The sequence below is a fragment of the Sycon ciliatum genome, chromosome 4 (assembly GCF_964019385.1).
Source record: "Sycon ciliatum chromosome 4, ocSycCili1.1, whole genome shotgun sequence".
Classification (NCBI taxonomy): domain Eukaryota; kingdom Metazoa; phylum Porifera; class Calcarea; order Leucosolenida; family Sycettidae; genus Sycon; species Sycon ciliatum.
The window spans coordinates 40,168,445-40,193,110 of record NC_088646.1 but is presented as its reverse complement, the minus strand read 5'-3'; the positions used below and the strand labels follow the sequence as shown (position 1 = coordinate 40,193,110).

Here is a 24,666-nt window from a genome sequence, read left to right as displayed (position 1 = left end):
CCGCAAAGTTCATAGCTTTCATCCTCAGGGTAGGCCGCAGTGTCAGTGGTTTTCAAGACAGAGCATCTCTTGTGACAGCAGGTCAGCGCTGGGCAGGAAAGGCAGGTTGGCATGTGGGACACTACTCCACTTTAAAATTGTGACCACTTAGCCATAACTTATGTGACACACTCCATGCATGACTTGTGCAACTGATCTGGACCTACTAGTACTGCACATGATGCAGATGTAGGGTTACTCAAACCCTTACCCTCCGGCTGAGTGTCTGGCTTCATGCCATCATGGTATGGACACCCCCTCAGTAGTCCAGTCACGTGGGTTCTGGATGGTACACTTGCACTTGTTCATTTATCACTGTTCCACTTCTCAACTCACTCCAGGCCCGTGAAGCCTTCAAGGCAAACCCTTTGGCCACTGATCATGCTACAACACTGCAAGTAAATACAAGCTGTGAGCTTAGCTCTGGCTGTAGAATAGTGCAGTACAACAATTTAAAGCTGCAGTGTTCGAAATTAGATTAGAATGATGATACATGTACTTTAGGTAGATGTTTAGTGTGTCGGGTTATGGGCCAGAGGTGCATGGGCTCCTTCCACCATAACGGTGACCAATGGCAATGCCTTCCAGCTCCTGGTGCAGTGATTGTGGGAACTGTCTGTGCTCTCTCAGCCCCCCCCCCCCCCCCGAAGATGAAACCCACATGCACAAACAGCCAGCCAGACACACGTCCACATGGAATCCAGTATGAGGAGTCAAAGCTTGTCTCAGGCTATTCTATGGTGGATAGTAACCCCAGAACACTTTGACTACACAGACACAACACTTTGACTACTAGTATGTTTCATAATAACCTGTTGTGTAGTGTTCATGGTGTTAGTCCGCAGCTAAGGCTGTGGGTTTCCTATAACAGGATTACACTGTACCCCGACGAGCACGGCCGGTACGGTGCGTAACAATAAGAAGAGAATACTAACACTTAGTGACTGACAGGCAGAAAGGAATGCTCAACTACACTCTTGCATGACATCAGTGAATAATTTGAAAATGCTAAAGAGCCTATTGAAAGTATGCTGGGCGACTATTGTTCATGACTTAACCGGGCACAGAAAAACATTCTTTCAAGTTTGTTGTGAGCGAAAACAGATGTGTACGAACCAGACAAATTTCATATAACTCTATAGTCCTCCGACTCCAACATGAATCAACTGTCTTTCCAGGCCCGGCGGAACCGGTCAGTTTGGTCAGTCCATGGCCGGACCAACTTTCTGGCCACCAACATCATGTGTTCACTGCCGAGGAGGTTATGTCTACCCGTCATATCATACACAAACTGTATGAACGGTTAGGGTGTGGCCGGACCAATCGAAAACTGCTTTCGCCGGTCCTGCTTTCAAGGAGCAAGCTGGATTGACTGCAGCCTGGACAAATACGTCGCTAGAGGATTGCGCTTCTTGTGAGTCGTGTCCACAAGCCTCTGCTTCACAAGGGGGAGAAGCTGGAGAAGAGAGAGTTGACGGCGTGATCGGTCGCTCGGCTTTGGTGGAATAGTGCTACATTCCCGTGTGTTTGAGTCAGCATGGCACATGCATATGCAGTCACCTAGCGTAACCGCGGCAACTCATGGAGAATACGGCTCGAAAAACACAGTCACTACACCTACATGTACATAGCTTGATTGGACAGTACAGCAGTACAATGCACGATAAGGGATGCCATTGACAGTGCATCTTCAGTGCACGACTCACACGGAATGTGGATTGGCGTACGGAGCCCATCTGTCGAATAGAGGGTAAAGCTACCACCTAGTCGAAACGACGGCGTTTCAGTGGCCTCTCTTCATCCAGTACCGTCACTATAGCACCATGTCGGTACGGCGAATGCCTAACTGGTGCGATCTACTAGTCTTGCAGTGTTTGCGTTGCGATGCGGCACACAGCTCTAATCTACAGTCACTATCAGAATACATGTGCGTTGAGCAGCGTCGTCACCAAGGCGCCATGCACTTCCCAATGTAGCAATCTTGGGTTGTACAGTGCACACATACTATGGTGTGTACCTGTACAGTGCACACATACATAGGGTGGTGTGTACCTGTACTACAGTAGTGGTTTGTATTGGACGCACACCAACAATGCTTGTTCCAGCACTCTTGCTGCGGCATTGAAAAGATGAGCGCGACTCATTTCTTTGATGGCCAGCCGCCAAGATGCTTGAGCGCCTCTCTTTTACTAAGCGAGGAAAGTTTCTCATCGTTGGTCGAGACAAATCCTTTGATAGACGATGGTCGCAGGTACGCATGCTGTCGAAGTGCCCATCCGATCGCCTTCCGAATGAAGAAGTCGGTCTCAGCACAGCACGCCAGGCAGTATCGGTACAGACGCTCCTCGTTGCAATCTTTCTTGTACGCTAACTGATGCAGAATGGCCGCGCGTCTGATCCACAGGTGCTTATCCTGAATCCACTCGTCCATCAGTGGAACACCCCTGGCAGGGTATCGCGTCACCAGTGCACCAACAAGGTGTGGAGCGATCATGTCCACTGTGTCCCACCAACTCTTGGTCGTGATCATCCTGCGCAACAGGTCCATGCTGTGATCAAAGTCGTACAGAACTTTAGCAAGATGTTTTCTGGCCAACTCGACAGCAAAGTGTTGGTACTCTCTGTGTGTTTGTGCCCATAATAGTGTGATCAGACTATGCAGACGCTCTCCTGTCCATTCAGCAAAATCGACTGTTTCAGCGATCTGGGCGTCCAGGCGTCTTCGCACTGGTGCTTTCAGTCCGTAGAATTCGAACTGATTACGCATATACTGCTTGATCGATGCCGCGTAGGCAAGGTTGGAATTCTCCTCGTACGCCTTGCGAATTTCATTCAAGGTTTTGTTCGCTGTCCATTTCGTCCTCCCCTGCACAAATCCGTCAGCACTGTCGGACGCCTTCACGGTTGAAGTCCTTTTGGCAGGACTGCCACTCAGGCGTGTAGATTTCCTGCTCACGGCAGCTGGAATTGATTTGACAACCTTGCGCTTCGGCATTGTCGCGGCCAATGCAGTGGACCAACCGGGGGACTGAGAAGAGAAGACGAGTGCTAGAAACGACGACTGGCGATGGCCAGAAGAACAAGCTCTTTCGCGACCCAGCCAACTAGACAAGTCGAGGCATGTTCGCCTTCTCTTCTTCTCATCTGGGAGCGAAAAAGCGAAAAAGTGGGCGCGACCGTGCACGGGGCCACAGCCACGGAGGCTGCGGGATTTCCCCCAAAGTGAAAAGAAACGTGAAGCACATTTTTCAAACTAACTTTACTTTGCTTCGCGGAGCTTCTTCTAGTTCTTCGACGCTCAATCGATCGTCAGCAACATTCGAATATTCATTGTTACTTTGAATGACACCCACTTTTGTCTTTCATCTGAAGCGCTTTCACGAGTATTTGCTCCAGCAAGTCATTATTTCGTCCAGTCCTGAATTGAGCTGTCAAACTAATGATCAATGGACAACCTCTTCTTGTCACTTATTTTACCACACTGAGTCAGTGAGTGCTGCGCTTGTTTGATCTGCTCTGACGAAGGTATTAAACTCTTTTTACACTACAACCAGTAATTGTATGTCCTCATGGTCCAGAGTGACTCCATTGATCCAACAACTGGGCAAGATGCGGCACGCTCTACCGCATGGTGTTGCTGCTTGGAAGTAACACGTTAGTTCCTGGTCAGACGTGCACACCACTCAAAAACACCGGCGCGTAGGGATTCCCTGCATGGACAGTATTGTGAGAGAAAGCAGCTCATGATTCAGACCTTTTGTGTTTGCGTGTCAGTGCAGTATGTGTCGTGCGTTTCGTGGGTGGCTGAACTCAACCAGCCCCCAGCTTGCTTTGACTCAGTTTGAGTTTGACTCAGCGGTCAGCAAGCACGAGCCTAACACCATCCCAGGCTCGTGTGCACGTCTGTCAGGATGCTGTACAGAGAAGATGATGCTTTCAACTTCAAGCCAATCCACGACAAGAACCAATACTGGCCACAGTACAAGTAGCAGTAGTTCGATCTGCACAGGCTGCATCGTTTTGCTGCAGAGTGAATGGATGTGGCGTTGATGGCACTGGCCTTAGAGTCTTAGACTAGACTTGCCCTATTGCCTTGCAGACGATTCTTGCAACACTGCAACACTGCATTATCACAGTATACAGGAGCATTGGCTGCTCACTGCTGGTAGAGCAGCCAGCAACAGTGGCCTAAACTGAAAGATTTCCTACCTGGACTGAGCCACAGCTAGCTCTTGCACATCAGTAAGAAGAAAGAGATATCTGAGAGAAAGAGAGTAAAGCAATCCAAGAGTACCAGTGGCCAGGTTATGCCATGCATGCGTATTCAGCATGGCTGCAACAACATCAAGCCTCTTGGACATGCTGCCTGCGTCGGAGTCTGTTGATGACGGTGCGTTGCGTCACGTGCTTGTACTGCTTCCATTGCTGTTGAGTAGTTCCTTCCTTCCTGTGTGTTGTCGTTGATGTTGTCGATGTCATGTTAGTGTTTGCACAAGTAAAATGTACTTGTAACTGCAACACGTGTGGTCATTTAGGCTGTTACTGTACATGTAAGCAAAGTTAGGTTGCTGCAGGTCATAGTTATTACTTGAAAGTAGAGCATTACCAGTACTACATTGTAGGAACGTTTCATGTATTATCACTGCATGTATCAACAAGTGCCGGCATGGATGACGGCATGGTACACCAGTCTGTAAGTGCATTCTGTACAGGGCCAATTGCACGTGATCCGGCCAGTCCGACCACCAGACCTTATTTTGAAAAATTTGACCCAACTTATTCGTTCAACACGGGGTTTTTCCGTCAATAATATTCATTCAAGGTCAAGTATCCCGTTTGGCTGGACCACTTGAAATAGCAGTGCTACGGCCATGCTGTAGACATCGTACATGTTTACCGTATTTCCGCGCATATAAAGCCATGGCGTTATATCCGAATATAAGGCCACCCTCACCTATAAAGCCATGGCGTTATAAGTGAACAAAATTCAATGTTGAGGAAGTTGCATCTGGCGTTAAAGGTGAGTTCAGTTCTTTCAGTGAACCTACAGTAGCGGTGATTCTCTCTGCATGTACCCATCCCCACTGTCACATGCCACCTTGAACACCATAGGTTCATAATTTGAAATTTTCAGGTAAAATTGAAAGTACATGGATGCTCGACATGAACGTGCAATGGCACTGTACGAGTACTCGAAGTTCATACTCTGCCGATTTTTTCGCATGTACGCGTCTCTCACTTTTAGCACCATGGCGTTAAATCCGAGGCTATTTTCTGTAAACAGTTGGTCCAAAACAGCGATGTTTCACCTATAACGCCATGGCTTTATATGCGCGGAAATACGGTAACCCACCCAGTGGGACCTTGTCGATGGTTGCTGTACGCTATTGTAGTTTCAGTCGCATGTATCTCCGTACACGTACAGGCATTCACACAACATACTTTACTTCAGTAACTAAAATTATAGATATGCTTGAAGTATTGTACTGTATAATACAGTACAGTGAAGCCGTGTGCGTCCAGTCCCCTCACAAACCGGTGGAAAAGTATCGAAAGCAGATTGACAGCAAACACTGTTCCACGCTTGTGCGTTCAGTATAGATAACCGAACCACACAGCAGGACCAAGATGTATACGGGCAAATACTGGTACAGTTTAAAATATCTTTGATGATTCTAGGTTGTCTTCGGAATGTCCACAGTGTGTGACTTGGCTGTCGGTTCCCTGGCTCTGGCGTATCTAGAGGGTAACTTACTTGTTAGGCACTTAACACTAGACTTAGTCACTTCTTTATGTGTACTTCAAGGTTCTATCGGCGGAGCGCTGAGGGCTCCGCTTGTGATGGCTGGGGCCGTACAACTTTTAACTTTAAGTGTTGCTGCAGTGTAGCGTTATGCCATGGAATGTTGCCACGTGTGCACTACATTGTATGTACGAGTATGCACTGGATGAGTGGTTATTGACTTGCAGGCAACTTGTGTTACAGGGCCTGGGGGGTTGGATTGCCACAGCTTACTTGGAAACACAACGCATCGCGTCACTTTGTCGCCTCGACGCACGCTTTAGAAGGCATTGCATACAAGATGGAACCACAATTGTTACAATTGTATGCTTTTAAAAATGTGTTGTTCTGATCTTTGCTGGCGGCCTTTTTGTACAGTTTCGCTTCTGAGCATACGTGCATATTCTGATCATGTTTCAAGAGACTTGTTTGTTGATGTTGTTGTGTATGTACTACTGGTACAAGGTATTCCGTGTGTTGTGTGTAAGTACAATGTAAAGTCCGTACACCCGTGTTACCACAGGCAGTATACCATTGTGTTGAGTGTACTACTTGTCATCCGATGGATGTGTCGTGTGTTGCAATAGTAATGGTTCTCTGCGTGGCGACCCTTCTGCCGCAGAAGACCGACCATCACACACAATCCTTTGTGCCTTGTATAGACACACTATCATCTTGTACAAAACACCTGGCTAAAGACTGTGTCGCTTGCACCACTTATCAAGTAATGTTGCTTAATTCTTTTAAATATCTTATACTTCATACACTTGCTAGTACATGACATGTTGTATTGACTGCGGTGTGTTTTCTCTGCAGCGTTTTGCTTTAAACTGTTTACTGGCACAAGTCACACGTTTCTAATTCGAATCAGACCTGCTCGATCCAGCATTGATGGGATGTTTGTAATGTCTGCCATGCTTGCTTTCTTTGTCTTTGTTTGCGACCGCCGCAGGTGAGCGGTGTGCGGCAATCTTCCGCCTCGGCACCGTCCTGACTCTGCTACGCGACGGTACGCTGGGTCTGAAGAAGAACGATCGCAAGTTTGTGCTGAGTAAGGACGGCCGAGACCTGCAATGGTGGTCGCCGCAGAAGCAAATCATGAAAGGACACAGTAAGTAACTAAACACTGATGCTGATAATTCCAGGTGCACCGACTATGACTCTTGGCATGAAGGCATTCTTTTGTGCAGGAGTAGAGCATGAAGAGATGTAGCATAAGCACTCCAACAAATTTACATATGCCTTGCGCATCTTCTCATTGATCTGCGGGCAGTGGCATATACTGTCACACGTCGCTTATCCGATGGTCAGTCATGCGGCAAGTCGGTTGGTTATCCAACAGCAATGCACTGACAGCTCATACACTGTATACTTGCGGACCTACTTCAAGTAAATGTGGACAGTGAGCATCATGAACGTTGCCTTAAAAAGCAATGTTAGCATCCCCCCACCTCACAACAGAGTAACCGAGTTTTGCATTAAGCTGGGAGTGCCGATTCGAGCAACTGGTATAATGGCTCTGCTTGGAGCCGCTAGATGGCTCGCAGCTGAGCCAGCAAATGACTCCGCTTGGAGCAGGCGAATGACTCCGCATAGAGCCGGCAAATGACTCCGCATGGAGCCGGCAAATGACTCCGCATGGAGCAGGCGAATGACTCCGCATGGAGCCAGCGAATGACTCCGCATGGAGCCGGCGAATGACTCCTCATGGAGCCGGCAAATAACTCCGCGTGGAGCCGGCGAATGACTCCGCATGGAGCCGCCGAATGACTCCGCATGGAGCCGCCGAATTACTCCGCATGGAGCTGCCAATTACTCCGCATGGAGCCGCCAAATGACTCCGCATGGAGCCGCCAATGCCTCCGCATGGAGCCGCCAATGACTCTGAATTGAGCCGCCAAATGCTAGATATATAGAGATGCATAACCAGCATATATTCTCATGGACTATACAGATACCGTCATGTGTGCGCCAGAAACATGAGTTGAGCTAGTGGGTGGGAGGGTGAGAAGGAAATTGTTTGGGAACACCTGTTCCGCAAGTTGCACGCTCGAAAGTCCAAACAGCAATGACATGCAAGAGACATTGTACAGGATTTTGAAGGGCGCGTGCCCACGTGACTCGCGCATGCGTGCAGGTTGGGCCAGCTCGCTGGGCTGGCTGCTAACGCTCATTTACACACGAGTCGGTCTATATAGCATGAGCACGATGACTGTATCAGGATAATACTAGTGTCTCTAGCCAATAGCCATTTATCAGTGTATTTTTTTCACGACAACTATACATTGCTTCATATCACCACCACATCACTCTGCACTCTGCACTCTGCACTCTGCACTCTGCACTCTTGCCCCCCTGCCTTGCATGCTTGCACACATTGCCACCGTGGTGAGGTAATTTCCGGTTAGATGATCACTTAACATGATTGTATACGCTGTGTTGTCACTGTTACAGCACCGCTAACCAACGTCCTTGAGGTCCGTCTCGGTCACACAACAGACTTTTTCAACAAGCTTCAAGACGATCTGGAGGCAAGCATGTGTGTGTCGGTGGTATATGGTCGACCACACCAGCCCGACATTCTCAGCTTGCTGGCTTTCACCGATCGCCAGGCTGAGCAGTTCTGCACTGGTCTGCGCACACTGATGAACACAGCGGAGACAGGTACTAGTACACATGCTGCATGCCTGTAGATACTGTAGGACGTGACATGATGATTGTTTTGCCTACGTTTGTGCTATATCCATACCCTGGTACAGTGGTACTGGCAGCGTGTGTGTGTGTGTGTGTGTGTGTGTGTGTGTGTGTGTGTATGTGTGCGTGTGTGCATGTCTGTGTGTGCGTGTGTGTGCATGTCTGTGTGTGTGTGTGCACGCGTGAATGTGTGTGTGTGCACATGTGTGAATATGTTTCATTAGAATTATTACTCTAAGTTAGAAAGGCCCTGGTTAGGGGCATCTGCTATGTTCAGCACCACATTGTTTCATCACAACAGGTTGCACAGGCACTCCTACAATGCCTGGGTAGTCTTTGTGTTGTCAATTACTAGCACAGGAACATGTATTGTTGCCTTGCATTATGATCGTGCCTGATTTGTTGACCAGAGTTGTTCTCTCTCCACTGTGCATTGTTCTGGGCAGGTGCTGCAAAGTCTGAGGAGCTGCAAGATTCGTATCCTTGTCGATACTACACAATCGTACAACACTGGATGGTTTTCCAGCTTGGGAATGTCACCTGGACATGTTGTGTGATGTGTGTGTGTGTGTGTGTGTGTGTGTGTGTGTGTACATGGTGTGTATGTTTTTGTGTCTGTGTCTCTGGGTGGGCGTGTATGTTCTGCTGTTGGTGAATGCAATTGTACAGCTGCTTGACTGTTGTTGCCTTTTGATTTGAACAGTATGCAGAGATCGCTATGTGGTATGTTATCATTTCACACTTGATTGAAAAATGCCAGCAGTGGGACCATGGGTGAAGTACGGAACTCAACAAGTGCAGTGGTTCATTTTTAGACATAATTATATTTCGAAGTACACGTACGTGTGCATGTAATTTGATTTGCTCAATGATGGCACGCATATTTCACCGTGTTTCTCACAACAGTTTATCCTTGACCCACTGCCACTGGTATCCTATTTCCCAGCTGGTTGAAGCAAATGTTTGTAGCGGCTGACAAGAACAATGGCGGTACGCTCAGCTTTGACGAAACTCTGGGCCTGCTGCACCGCATCAATGCCAACTTATCAACTAAGCAAGCCAAGAAGCTCTTCATGGAAGCGGATGTCAACGATGGCGGCGAATCTGGTCTCGATTTCGAGGAGTTCAAACAGTTTTACCGCAAGCTGTCCATGAGAGATGAGCTTTACCACTTGCTCCAGAAGTAAGTCGGTTGTGCTTGTGAGTGTGCATACCTGCATACATGTACATGCATGAGGGAGTGAGTCAGGGAGTGAGTGAGTGAGAAAGTGATTGAGTGATTGAGTGACTGAGTGACTGAGTGTTCTGTTGATTCAATGAGTCTAGTCTATGGGTGTGTGGCATTCAAGATTTTTGGAGTTTGATCAGAGAGGATGGTGTGTGTGTGTGTGTGTGTGTGTGTGTGTGTGTGTGTGTGCGTGTGCGTGTGTATTTGTGTGTGTGTGTGTGTGTGTGTGTGTGTGTGTGTGTGTGTGCGTGCGTGTGTGTGCGTGCATGTATGCGTGTATTCGTAATCCCTATGGTTTACCTGTCGTGCATCCCATCAGGCATGTATTGTTTGTTCATATATAATTACTTTGAAGTATGTGTTATCAAGAGTAGATAGCAAGAGTGTGCAACTCCGGATGGATTGGCCCGCGGCGGAATTTTTTGTTGACGTAATCTTTTCGACGATGCACGCGCTGCGAGTCTTTTGGAAAGTTTTGACTCGTGCACTTGGCCGGGCTTTACATTACAAAGTCGGTGCCCAGCATGTGCTCTCACACTGCTCTGGGGCAAAATGCGCGTTCTTCTGAAAAAAGGTGACGTCAACAAAAAATTCCGCCGCGGGGGGGGGGGGGGTATCTGCAGATTGTGCAGAAGAGATCCGGAGTTGCACACTCTTGTTTATCTACTCTTGTTGTTTTTCACTGCTGTTAATTGGTATGTGTTTGTCTACAGAGAATCGGGCGGCAACTGCGTTCTCAAGCCAGACACACTGCAAAAATTCCTCGTGACCGAACAACATGTGAGTATGAATGAAGAATTTTCATCTCTTTATTGAGCGTCTAGCCGTATGGTGAGACGAGAAGACAGATATGCTTGTGTATCTGGTCAAGTAAATAAAAACAAACAAAGAATGTCAGTATAGGAGTTTTGTAGTTAGGTGTGAAAAGTATCCCATCCATTGAGTACATGTATCAGGCGCGTGCGCCGGTGCCCTTCAAGGGGGGGGGGGGTTCCGGGGGCCTCCCCGGGAAATTTTTCAAAAAATGAAGCAAAATCCTGCATTTTGAGCAAAAAAAAAGGGGGGGGGGTTTCGGTCACCCAGGAACCCATACCGGGCATGCGCCCGTGTATGGTATGGCTTTGTTGTTCTAAGGTTTCATTTTATTTTGTTTCTTACCGTACTTCCCCACACATAAGCGCATGGGCTTATTAGTGAAAATTTGCTACAAAAAATATTTTTTTGCTGTTTGAACATGTTCGGGTAGAACCCCATGCGCTTGTATGTGCAATAAAGGTTTGTCTGTGTCCTAAACAACGGTGTTATCACCATGCTTAGTAGTATATTCAGCTGCCAGGTGTTTCACCAACCGTGTTCACATTATAAGTGCACGTGTTTATAATTGGGGGGGGGGGGGGGGGGCTTATATGTGCGGAAGTACGGTATCACCTTTTGTGTTTGTGTGTTGTGTGTTGCATATGCAGATGGATGTGACGGAAGAGTTTTGTGCAGGTCTGATTGAGGAGTACGAGCCAAATGAGACCTGCAAGGAGCAAAAGCTGCTCTCCTATGAAGGTACGTGTTGATCATCACCTTCACCACTCATGCACCATGTACTGGCATTCCTTCTCTCCTCTGTACTGGAGAAGAAAGACAGGTGTGTGCTGACAGGGTCGTTAAACTTTGTGCCCACTAAGTGGTTAATTTTTGCAAATTGTGTACTGGAAGTCTGTAAGTCAACACATTTTCGGCGCATATTTATTTTCGGCTATTTTCGGCCTCAAATGGAGAGCCAAGGTTTAATTAATTATACAAAAAGAGAAAGACCAAGGAACTACAAGTTACGCTAGCCGGTTAGTTGTAGAACATCAGCACCGTCGTTCAGTGTCGTGCAATGTTATCACATGAGCTGATTGTTTAGTAACTGCCTGGTGAATTTACTTGACAGCGGATGTGCGGAGTGTACCCAGTCACACAAAAACACCGAAATTCTTAAACAGGACGTCTAGAATCATACAAGCTTGGCTGATTTCCGGTCTGCGAAACACAAAATGTTGAGCTGTAGGCAAGTCGCGGCTTGGCTGACCTCATCAGGGTGACATAGTGCATGAACTGCGCTGTGTTCAGATCTGACCTGCACAGTTGCACACTCTGGTTTATGTACTCTTGCTGCTACCCGTCTGCATTCTGCTGGTGTTCAATTTGTGATAAAAGCATTGAATGTCGCAGCCTTTTAACATCTGTGCTTCGTTTCTGTTCTGCGCTGCTATAGGATTTGAACGTCTTCTGACGTGTCCGAAGTTCTCTGCATTCAACTACGACCACCGCAACAAAGTCTACCAGGATATGACGCGACCACTGTCTCATTATTACATTGCCTCGTCACATAACACGTGAGTAGTGTGTGTGTGTGTGTGTGTTTGTGTATGTTGTGTGTGTGTGTGTGTGTGTATGTTGTGTGTGTGTGTGTGTGTGTGTGTGTGTCACTGTGTGTGTGTGTGTGTGTGTGTATGTGTGGGCATGTGAGCGTGTGAGGATATACTATTCGAGATATTTGTGAAGCCAAGCTCTGTATTGTTTTTGTCTTGTTGCAGAATGACATTCAATACAGTTTGCTTAGCTTGTTTGGTCTTATTAGTTTCGAGCAGCTCTGACAATACATGAATGTGATGAGTGGCGCAATTTGAATTGATTTTTCTGTATGATACTGGGTACATTGTACGTGTGTGTGCTGCAGATACTTGACTGGTGACCAGCTTCGATCCAACTCCAGTGTGGAGGCATATATCCGACCACTGAAGCTGGGCTGCAGATGTGTGGAGTGTGAGTTCCTGCATGACAGATTGTATTGTCAACAGTGTCCTTACTCTTGACAGGGATAAATTCTCCTTACTGAGCCAGTGTGCTAAAGCCAGTTGTCCATGAAATGAACTACAGAGATACTGCTGTGACCGAGTGATATCAAATGAAAATATATTTAGTTTCAATGCAGAAAATAAAGTGACAAATTGGCCAAAGAGTCATTATTCTAGCCCAATACTGTGTTCAGTAGTTTGAGGGAGTTGCAAACCAATCATGTTTGTGTTTGTTTTCAGTGGACTGCTGGGACGGACCAGAGGGCAATCCTATCATCTATCACGGGCACACGCTGACGTCGAAGATCCGATTCGCCGATGTCATCCGCGCCATCAACCTCTACGGCTTTCAGACATCAGAGTGAGTGCCATACATGACTTGTACAGTGACTTGTAAAGAGGTTCCCTTTAGCCAACGGAGAGGGCTCAGCACAATGACGTGGAGCACTATTCCATACAAAAGGCACAACAGAGGTTTACAGGGCATGTCGCAACTCCGAGTTTCTTGCACAATTCAACCATCAGGCGACTTGTCATCAGGCGACTTGTCATCAGGCGACTTGTGATTGCATTGGGCAAAACACTCTGAGTTGTGACACACTCCGTAAAACCTCCGTTGTACCTTTTGTGTTTAATAGTGACTTGTGTAGTGTTGCCCTCTCGTTGTGACAGTTAGAAGGTGATCTGCTCTTGCATGTCTGTTGTGCATGATGTCATGTCTGTTGTGTGTGATGTCATGTCTGTTGTGTGTGATGTCATGTTTGGGATACTGTAAGTCTACAAATTTTCGGCCCGTTCAAATTTCGGCCTCCCACGGCTAAAACCCATTTCGGCCTCCCGGGGATAAAACCCATTTCGGCCGCTTCAAATTTTCGGCCTGTACCGCTGCCGCCTGTATACACTGTCACACTGAACCTTGCAAAACAAAATTTCGGCCGCAACAAATTTTCGGCCTAACCTGACCAGGCCGAAAAAAGCCGAAAATGAATATGCGCCGAATATTTGTTTACTTACAGTATAAACTGGCCATCCCCTGGTTCTCTGTTTGCTGTTTGCTGTTTCAGATACCCAGTCATCTTGTCAATAGAGAACCACTGCTCACTTGAACAACAGGCAACAATGGCGTCCATCATGCAGGAAATATTTGGTGACAGGCTGGAAGTAGAAAAACCTGACCAAGACAAGGAGCATTTACCGTCACCGGAGGAGCTGAAGGGGAAAGTACTAGTGAAGGTAACGAATTTCGACTTACTAGTCTATATACAGTAGTTTGTAGGTCATTCTGTGTACTTGTACAATCGTCATGTAAACCACTTGTGTGTGTGTGTGTGTGTGTGTGTGTGTGTGTGTGTGTGTGTGTGCGTGTGTGTGTGTGTGCGTGTGTGCGTGTGTGTGTGTGTGCGTGCGTGCGTGCGTGCGTGTGTGTGTGTGTGTGTGTGTGTGTGTGTGTGTGTGCGTGTGTGTGCGTGCGTGTGTGTGTGTGTGTGTGTGTGTGTGTGTGTGCGTGTGTGTGCGTGCGTGTGTGTGTGTGTGTGTGTGAATGTGTACATGGTACATGGTACATGTGTAGTTAACTACAAGTACCGTAAAGTCGCGGATAAAAGCCGGGCTTATAAGCACATAAGCCGCTTCCTGCATCAGGCTTCAATGCAAACCAGGCTTGTATGCAAACCATGCTTATATGCACCACTGATATTTTTGCCAGGCTTGTATGCACATCGGCCGATCCGGGCTTGCATAGAAGCCAGGCTTCTACGCGCGACACGCGTAGATTTACCACTGACTACCGGTATGGCGGCAGTTTTACTATGCACTGTACATAGCGCATGCACTCTTGACCTACCCGATCCGTGCTTGCATAGAAGCCAGGCTTCTACGCGCGACAGGCTTATATGCATTGACCCGTTCGATTTCCAGGCTTCTATCCGCGATGTGCTTGTATGCAAACCCGGCTTTTATCCGCGACTTTACGGTATATAATTTATGCTGTTTTGGCATTCCAATGCTCTGCTCGTTCAGCATTTCACTGCCAACTTTGCCGTCTGGTCACTATTGCTGTTTGTTTTCTTTCTCTGGAAGACTGTATGCACTAAGAATATCAAACATAAGACACTGCTAAAACTGAGAAGAAACTTAGAATTGGATTCAACCACTGTTCACCATGAACTCTTTTCAAGACAAGGAGAAAGCAAAACAACAAAACCAAAGCTGCTAGAGCACTGCACGCGGAAAAACTCTGCACGTGAGATGCCGTGCAGCGGGAAAAAGGCCATACATCTGAAGCATACGTCTCGTGCACAGGAGCACAAGCCCGGGAAAAACAGGGTTGATGATCACATGATTTCACGCATGAGTGATACCATACATGACCTACAGAACTAGAGAATGATTGTAGTGAAAACAGACACATAAATCATACATTTCTCCCCTCTTTGCTCGAATAAGGCAGAACTATGGTTGACGGATGAGAGCAAGCTAACGTAAACAGAAGAGATCACACTACATGTATAGCATGGATTGAACGCTGCACCAAACTTGAGTGGAACGGCCAACGCCGGAGAATTGGACTGTCACCTAAGAACAATTTTGAATTTTAAGATGATGAGAAAAACAGCAGATAATGATCTCCAAGTCGGGTGCATGACCATATCAATGTTCCTTAAGAACATGTCACTTTGCTGTACAATACTGTTCGTTGCTGCTAGCAGTTCACACGGAGCGAAACTGTTCACTACTGCTAACAGTTCACTGCTCACTCTCGAGTGGAATCAGGACATTGATAGCACGTCGGTACACCCGCTTGCGGATCTTGACGTCCACTACGCGTACACAACCGTCCTCAGCCGGGTATACAGCAACCACTCGACCGAGTGGCCAGGTACTTCTAGGGGTGTGTGCGTCAACACAGATGACGACATCGCCCACCTTGATGTTGCGTTTCTTCTGCTGCCACTTCTGCCGGACGTTCAACGTTGGAACCACCTCCTTCAGGACTGTCCTCTTGGTCATCTGCTCAGCTGCGCAGCCGGAGAAGACGAAGAGGAACTTGTCGGACTCAGCATTCCAGGTGACACCTAGAGTCTTCGTGGATGGCAGCGTGCTGTGACTGTGATCACCCACCTCGGCAACAGCTCCTGGCGCACGATCCTCCTCTGGAACATCGGCCATTACTGCTGCAGAATTGGACAGCCACTTGCGGATGTTGAATCCACCATCATGGAGTAGTGACTTCACCTCGAGGCGCACACGCTTGGCTGTGTCATCATCAGCACACGAATGGAGTAGGTCATCTACGTAAGTGTCATCGTGGACCGCGGCCGATACGTCAGCTGAGTAGAGATGGCCAAACTTGTTGGAGGTCTCCTCGAGAGCTCTACCCGCCAGGTACGGTGACGCTTTTACACCAAAGACGATGCGGTTGAACTGGTACACCTTCGGCTCGTGCTGCGGGTCGTGCCGCCACAAGAAGCGGTGGTACTTGCGGTCTTGTTGACGTAGCTGGATCTGCAGAAACATCTCTGATATATCGCCGACCAGGGCCACCGGCTCCAGGCAGAAGCGAAGCAGGACGTGAACAATATTGTTCTGTGTCTTTCTGCCAGCATACATCTCCTCGTTCATAGACGTACCTCCCCAGTTGACGGACGCATCGAAGACGACTCTCACCTTGGTGGTCACGCGATCATTCCTCACGACTGGGAAGTGGGGAAGATACCATTGATCACTTCCGTCCTCTGCCGCTGTGGTGGGCTCAACTTCTTCGATGTAGTGCTTCGTCATGTAGGTTGACAGCACGTTCCGGTATGCCTCGTACACAGCCGGTCGTTTGGCGAGCGAGCGCTCCAACGACTGAAGCCGCTGCTCAGCCTGCTTTGCGTTGGACTCGAGGCTCGGAATCCCGCTCGTCGCACTCCACGGGATGCCCATCTCAAAACGCGATCCATCGTGTTGAATCGACTCGGTCACTAGCTGTTCTGCCCGTTGCTCATCAGGTGTTGAGTATGTCTCACCCATGCCGACCTTCTCCAACTCCCAGAAGCTGTTGACAAGTTCATCTAGTCTCAGGTCCTGCGTAGACCCGACGAGAGATGCACCAACACATGTCATCTCGGGCTGGTCATAGGAGTTGTCAGTTGCGCCGTAACACACCCACCCGAGTGGTGTCAACCGAGCTAGCGGGTCACCAGGCTTGCCATGCCGTTCCTCCAGGGACGTGTGAAGCTGTGCCGCATTGAGTCCAATGAGGATGTCCACCTGAGCATGCTGCTGGTGCCTTGGGAACCTGATGTCGCTCAGGTGCGTCCAGTTCTGTTTCTGCGCGTTCCAGTCGACAGGCTTGATGGCACCAGTCACTGTTGGAAGGACGAAGGCAGAGAATGCAGACTCTTCGTCGCCTCCCTGTCGGGTGATAGTAACCGCTACTCTCTCACGGTCACCTCGGATGGTCTTGCCACCTAGTACGGTAGTCGTCAGTGTTTCGACATCTCCGCTGTAACTCAGCTGCTTGGCCAGGTCTTCTCTGATGAAGCTGACGGATGATGCCGAATCTAGCAGTGCGGTAGCCTCGACGACGTGAGGACCATTCTTCACTGTCACCGGCACTGTCATGAACGATACGTGCTGAGACTGGGAGAGACTGTCACTCGCGAAGCAGCTGGCTCCGACATTGACGGCAGCAGACGAATGTGCACCCGCTTTGTCACCTTCGGCGGTTTGTGCCTTAACTACCGGCGCCTGTTCGCTGGGCTTTCTCTCCGAGTGTAACATTCTGTGGTGCTTCCGCCCACACATGTCGCAGGGCTTGTTGCGACACTCTGCCGATCGATGCTTAGCCGGTCTCAGGCAACAGATGCAGATGTTGAGGGGCTTCACGAAGCTCCAGCGTTCAGCAACTGACATCTTCGCGAACTCATGGCAGTCTGCAAGTTGATGCTGCTTACCGCACTTGATGCAGCTCTTCGGAGTACCGGCTGACTTCCGCTCGCTGCTCTCGGCGGCTGTTGTCAGGGTGTAGTGTTGACGGCGCTCTGACAATTTGGTCCTCTGACTGCCACAAGCGGATTGTCTTTCTGCAGCAGCCTGGCGCTTGTCCGAACTGCTGCTGGATGACACTGCTTGGCTCTTGTAGCTGTTGCGCTGGCGCTCGTCCACCTTCCGCATCATGTGCACGACGTGAAGCAGCCAGTCCGCGAATGATTGTACATCGCATTTCTGGTCATCATACTTCTCAAAGTACTTGAGCAGCATTGACGACGGGACTTTCTCCGTTGCAGCGAGATAGAGCTCTCGGCCAGGGGTTATACCACATGACCTCATGTTCACCAGGACACTCCGCAGCTTCAATGCGAACTTCTTTATCTTCTCAGTGTCCTTCATGGTAGTGATCTTCGGCCACGTAATGATTTCCTGCTCGTGCCGCTCGATCTGACGATCCTCACCACCATACCAGGCCTCGATCTCCTGCATGGCTGCCTGATAGGCCCCCGGCCCGTCCATGACGTCTTCTATCAGCTCCTCAGCACAGCCACCCGCGAGAGCCTCCCTCAGGCGTGCCATCTTGTAGTATTCTGTGACATTCGGATCTGCGCCGACCAGTCCCGTGAATTTCTGCCGCCATCTCACGTAATTGTCTTCATTGCCATCAAACATGGGCAGCTTCAGTGCCTTGAGGTGGCCACTCGGGCGGTAGGCCGGCGTCACTGTCGGGGCACCCTGATGCTGTCCGATTTGGTGGGCTGGCACTGCTTGTGCTTGGCTACTCGGGTACTGGGGTGCTGCTGTTGAAACCATGTACTGTGGTACAGGCATAGGCTGATATGGATACGCCGGTGTGCTGGTGTATGTCAGGCCGGGTCTGACCTCACGCGAGATTGTCGGCTGACTACTGGTAGCTGCTCCGTGCACCGTCACGCTGGGCTTCGGCACAAACGGAGGGGCGGCTGCTGTAAGTGCTGTCATTGGTGCGAACGCCTGGCTCACGAAGCCAGAGCGTTGAGTTGGCGCTGCACTGGATGCGGCTACGGCGCGCTGTGCGCTGAGACCGTCCACACCATGCGGCCTAGTTGCTGATGCTCCACTGGTGGTGCTACTGCCTACTGCACTGATAGTAGCAGGTGGTGACGGAACAGCAGCATCCACTGCTGGCACTGGTCTGCTGCTCACTGGGTGTGCTGGTGTCCTTACTGCCCTTGACAGGGTAGTTGTTGGCTGTAGTCTGCCTGGATTCCTGACAACAAACTGCTGTGTGGATCTGCTGACATGTTGTTGCTGCTGCTGCTGCTGGTCCCCTGCCAGTTCTGAGTTCGACTTTCTGTTCCTTAGTTCTCTAACATACCACAGAGGCAGCCTTCTGCTGTAGTCGGAGCTGCAACTATCCACCTCTGTTTCGTCGTCATCAGCATCTGAACTTGCTGAACCAGTAACACTGGGTGGCACTATTGGCGATTGCCCAAGCACCATCTCCACCGGGTTTGCCTCAACATCACCCGACGCATACGCTGCGTCTGTAACTGTGGCTGTCGGTTCGACCAGTCCATCAGCTGACTGTGGTGTAGACCCACGTCCTGTGCCGACCACTGGTCGGTCCAAATCGGAAGGTGAGTAGACACTTCTATCTTCGCTGCTGTTCTCACTGTAAGCAGATGCGGAAGAGCGGCGACGAAACTCAGACTTCGCCCTCTCCACCGTGCTTGCCTTCTTCATTAGATCGAGTTGGATGGCGATCGACTCTTGTCGCAACTTTTCCACTTCTGCTTCCTTGTCCAACTCCGCCTGTAGTCTCTCGACTTCCTTGGCTATTCTTCTTTCGGATGCACTAGTCCTTACACCTCTCTCATCATGTCTTCGCTGTGTTAGGTTTCCGACGTCTGCGTCGGAGGAAATAAATCGCTTGGGCAGCTTGCCCTTCGTTGATCTTGAACTGACTCGCTGTCCAGGTATGGCACTCTGCTCGTCCATGCTGAAGATCCGGCTCGAAGGACCAGTATGTTTGTTTTCTTTCTCTGGAAGACTGTATGCACTAAGAATATCAAACATAAGACACTGCTAAAACTGAGAAGAAACTTAGAATTGGATTCAACCACTGTTCACCATGAACTCTTTTCAAGACAAGGAGAAAGCAAAACAACAAAACCAAAGCTGCTAGAGCACTGCACGCGGAAAAACTCTGCACGTGAGATGCCGTGCAGCGGGAAAAAGGCCATACATCTGAAGCATACGTCTCGTGCACAGGAGCACAAGCCCGGGAAAAACAGGGTTGATGATCACATGATTTCACGCATGAGTGATACCATACATGACCTACAGAACTAGAGAATGATTGTAGTGAAAACAGACACATAAATCATACAATTGCTGTTACTCCACCATTCATTGGCAACAGAAAGGAGGTTTGAGGATGAACCCGCAAACTTTGTCGATGCATGTTCTTCTTGCTCAGGGGATAAAGACAATTCTAGCATGGCAGGTGAACGGCCACTTCCTTTGTTTGCGTGGTATTTATACCCTAGGTGCAATAGCTATGGTACTAATGTATGATATGTATGTCCACGTGTGTGTGTCTGTATGTGTGTCTGTGTGTGTGTCTGTTTGTCTGTGTATGCGCACATGTGTATGTGTCTGTGTGTGTGTGTCTGTGTCTGTGTGTATGTGCGCACATCTGTGCAATCATATGATTAGAACAAGAAGCTGAGTGCTGCGGCGGAAGAGGAGAACGAGGAGAATGAGGAAGGTTGGGTGAGCGATGAGGACGAGGGTGAGGAGATGTCTGGTGAAATCAAAGCCAACAAGAGACAGGTAAGACTGAGTACTGTATTAAAACCGGGAACTTTCGGTGGTGTAATATTTTCGGTATTTCCCAAAATCAACGGTTCGGTAGCGCGAAACTTTCGGTAAACCATTTTTCCAGATCCAGAAATGCATTTTGCACACTGTGTCTGTGGCATGGCATGGTTGAATTTAGGTCAGCAGTACAGGCTGGCCTTTTAATGCGGCCGAAATGTGTTTGGGAGGCCGAAATTTAAACGCGCCAAAAATGTGTAGACTTATAGTAATTTTAATAGCAACAATGACGACTGATTGCACCGTAAGCATTTCCTAAATGTCCACATGTATGAGTAAAATGTGAAACGATGATCGCAAGGCACACAACGAAAAGGAAAGAGAGTAGATTCACTGATGAATGTAACAAGAAAACAGTTCTGAACAAATCCTCTCTTTCCTTTTCATTGTGTGCCTTGCGATCATCGTTTCACACTCTACTCATACGTGTACATGTCGACATTTAGGAAATGCTTACGGTGCAATTAGTCGTCCTTGTTGCTACATTAAAACTGCTGTCTCCGAAATGCTTGTTTACATACAGTAGTCTGAATGTCTATAAGGCTGATTTACAAAGTACAGTAAAACCTGTAACTACAGACCACCGTGACTGGCGACCAGCCTGGTACTACAGACCACCGTGACTGGCGACCAGCCTGGTACTACAGACCACCGTGACTGGCGACCAGCCTGGTACTACAGACCACCGTGACTGGCGACCAGCCTGGTACTACAGACCACCGTGACTAGCGACCAGCCTGGTACTACAGACCACCGTGACTAGCGACCAGCCTGGTACTACAGACCACCGTGACTAGCGACCAGCCTGGTACTAAAGACCACCGTGACTAGCGACTAGCCTGGTACTACAGACCACCGTGACTAGCGACTAGCCTGCTACTACAGACCACCGTGACTAGCGACCAGCCTGGTACTACAGACCACCGTGACTAGCGACCAGCCTGGTACTACAGACCACCGTGACTAGCGACCAGCCTGGTACTACAGACCACCGTGACTAGCGACCAGCCTGGTACTAAAGACCACCGTGACTAGCGACTAGCCTGGTACTACAGACCACCGTGACTAGCGACTAGCCTGCTACTACAGACCACCGTGACTAGCGACCAGCCTGGTACTACAGACCACCGTGACTAGCGACCAGCCTGGTACTACAGACCACCGTGACTAGCGACCAGCCTGGTACTACAGACCACCGTGACTAGCGACCAGCCTGGTACTACAGACCACCGTGACTAGCGACCAGCCTGGTACTAAAGACCACCGTGACTAGCGACTAGCCTGGTACTACAGACCACCGTGACTAGCGACCAGCCTGGTACTACAGACCACCGTGACTAGCGACCAGCCTGGTACTAAAGACCACCGTGACTAGCGACTAGCCTGGTACTACAGACCACCGTGACTAGCGACTAGCCTGCTACTACAGACCACCGTGACTAGCGACCAGCCTGGTACTACAGACCACCGTGACTAGCGACCAGCCTGGTACTACAGACCACCGTGACTAGCGACCAGCCTGGTACTACAGACCACCGTGACTAGCGACCAGCCTGGTACTACAGACCACCGTGACTAGCGACCAGCCTGGTACTACAGACCACCGTGACTAGCGACCAGCCTGGTACTACAGACCACCGTGACTAGCGACCAGCCTGGTACTAAAGACCACCGTGACTAGCGACTAGCCTGGTACTACAGACCACCGTGACTAGCGACCAGCCTGGTACTACAGACCACCGTGACTAGCGACCAGCCTGGTACTACAGACCACCGTGACTAGCGACCAGCCTGGTACTAAAGACCACCGTGACTAGCGACCAGCCTGGTACTACAGACCACCGTGACTAGCGACCAGCCTGGTACTACAGACCACCGTGACTAGCGACCAGCCTGGTACTACAGACCACCGTGACTAGCGACTAGCCTGGTACTACAGACCACCGTGACTAGCGACTAGCCTGGTACTACAGACCACTTCGCCAGGCACAAACGGTCTCACATTCATTATGGTTGTGCAGTGCAAACCTCTAACTAAGGATCACCTGTCACTAAAGACCGCTTTCTCTAGCCCCAAGGGATGGTCTTTAGTTGCAGGTTTTACTGCACATGTAGGTCAAGTCCTCTCTGCATTCTGTATTCCTCGCGCAATGATTCTTCACTTTACTTTCCTGTGCATATAACAAGACCTGTTCACCGTTTCATGCCAGAATATTTTTGCCTGATGATGGCGCAAGCGTGGAACTCTGAGTTGCAATAAAAATCCTGTTCCACCTTACTTGGAAGGCTGATTTGGTCAAAGAAAAGAGCAGTTTTGTTTGTAGGATTTTCGTGAAGCAAATAAGTGCCTGACATGATATGTGGGCATACATGTTTTGATTCTCTGTACACTATCAGGAGTATAAGTAATGTAGGTCATCATGGGAGACATAGTATACCGCAGACCCACTGTGATCACTTCTGCATGCTATGCTGTCTGCTATCCATGACCCGCACACCGTGTTTGATGAGTAGTGCTCTTCAGCTGTCTTCTCTGTGTGTGTTACTTCTGTCTTGTTTGGGTAGAAGTCATCCGCAGGCCTGGATAACAAGAACGCGGGAGGCGGCTTTGATAGCCGAAGCTCTTCGACCACACGGCGAACGCCATCACCAGAGGTACATGTTCAGATATGCATGAATGTGCCATGCAGTGTACATATTGCTCTGTGTGTGTGAGAGAGTGTGTGTTTGTGTTTGTGTGTGTGTGTGTATGTGTGTGTGTGTGTGTGTGTGTGTGTGTGTGTGTGTGTGTGTTTGTAATCCGGGCATTCTGACTCTCTTTGACCTGCGCTGATGAGACCTAGCAAGGTCGAAATGGCAAGCTATCCAGGGATTAAAATTGTTCACATAAGTGTACGATGCTGCATTTTGTGGCAGAGGGCAGGAGAGAAAAGCACTGGCATGAGTACCCCCGTTAGGAAGATGGGCTGCTTCTAGTCTCTACAATATCTCCTTTCATACTTGTTACTTGATCGTACGTATTATCGCATGTTATTGCCGTGGTGGGAAAATGAAATCCAACGCCATGAGTGGAGCAGGTCACTGCACAGCCCAGTGGAGCAGGTCACTGCACAGCCCAGTGGAGCAGGTCACTGCACAGCCCAGTGTTGGAAGCAGGTCACTGCACAGCCCAGTGTTGGAAGCAGGTCACTGCACAGCCCAGTGTTGGAAATCCATTGTACTTAGGCTACTGTAAAAGCAGAAATTTTCGGTGGTGTAATATTTTCGGTACTCTCCAAATCGTCGGTTCGGTGGAGGGAAATTTTCGGTAAAACCCGTTTTCCAGGTAAGTGTTCTTGTACTACAATGTAGTACAAGAACACTGTGTATACAGTACCGGTGGTACCGAAATTTTCGGTGCGTTTTATTTTCGGTAAAAATTGTCGGCACGCGAAGTTACCGAAAATAAAACACCACCGAAAATTTCTGCTTTTACAGTATGTATGCAGCCTGGGGACTTTCCCATGCATGAGGTTGGATTTCCCTTTCCATCGTTATACTACTCACACAGATACGATAACAACAGTGTATGAACTTAATGCTGGCTATGCACTACTGTCAAACTAGGAATTTTCGGTGGTGTAATATTTTCGGTATTTCCCCAAAATCAACGGTTCGGTAGCTCGAAAATTTCGCTAAACCAGTTTTCCAGATCCGAAAATGCATTTTGCACACTGTGTCTGTGGCATGGCATAGTTGAATTTTAGGTCGCGTTCTATTTTAGGTAAAATTTACCTGTGCCGAAGTTTAATACCGAAAATGAATCCCCGCCGACATTTTCCGGTTTTACAGTATGCTGTTCCTGTATGCGGTACCATGGGTACCGTGTTGCCACTTCAGGGTGATGTGATCGAGGACATTGACTCAACCTTCGACCCAGACTCGGCAGATGCATGGAAGTCGAAGGAAAAGACGCACAAGCTTCTGCTAGCCAAGGAGCTGTCTCGGCTAGTGACCTACGTTCAAGCTGTCAGCTTCAAGGGGTTCGAGGAGAGTCTGGCGAGTGGTAAGTGCCAGGCGTTAGAAACTCACCAGAACTAGCCACGTCGCTAGTCTTTATCTGATGTTAAAAACATTTACAGTAACACCTGTGTTTGTCAGACCCTGAACCAAGCGCAATCCTGTTTTCCGGTATTGACCGGACAAATTTTCATGCAGCAAGGTGCTGTGGATTGAACGTGCGTCCCTGGATCAAACGGAATCCTGTTATA

General features: G+C 48.9%; 2 protein-coding genes across 5 annotated transcripts in view; one reads left to right on the top strand and one right to left on the bottom strand.

Annotated features, from left to right (window-relative positions):
• The window catches only part of LOC135816150 (1-phosphatidylinositol 4,5-bisphosphate phosphodiesterase delta-1-like), a 40,404-nt gene that overhangs the window by 3,447 nt on the left and 12,291 nt on the right, over positions 1–24,666 (top strand). For 3 of the 4 annotated variants that reach the window (XM_065329541.1, XM_065329540.1, XM_065329538.1), the window contains 13 exons: positions 6,774–6,932; positions 8,276–8,485; positions 8,962–8,992; positions 9,462–9,698; positions 10,457–10,523; positions 11,207–11,297; positions 11,995–12,115; positions 12,460–12,545; positions 12,818–12,938; positions 13,642–13,810; positions 20,255–20,371; positions 22,982–23,071; positions 24,296–24,461. In XM_065329541.1, the coding sequence (XP_065185613.1) occupies positions 6,774–6,932; positions 8,276–8,485; positions 8,962–8,992; positions 9,462–9,698; positions 10,457–10,523; positions 11,207–11,297; positions 11,995–12,115; positions 12,460–12,545; positions 12,818–12,938; positions 13,642–13,810; positions 20,255–20,371; positions 22,982–23,071; positions 24,296–24,461 (1,665 nt within the window). Of the gene's footprint in view, positions 1–3,622; positions 4,430–6,773; positions 6,933–8,275; positions 8,486–8,961; positions 8,993–9,461; positions 9,699–10,456; positions 10,524–11,206; positions 11,298–11,994; positions 12,116–12,459; positions 12,546–12,817; positions 12,939–13,641; positions 13,811–20,254; positions 20,372–22,981; positions 23,072–24,295; positions 24,462–24,666 lie in introns of those variants that run through there. The other variant, XM_065329542.1, reaches the window with a different exon arrangement.
• On the bottom strand, positions 739–3,279 carry LOC135816151 (uncharacterized). The gene has a single exon (XM_065329543.1). It carries the CDS (start codon positions 3,032–3,034, stop codon positions 2,180–2,182), a length of 855 nt encoding a protein of 284 aa, XP_065185615.1. The 5' UTR covers positions 3,035–3,279; the 3' UTR covers positions 739–2,179.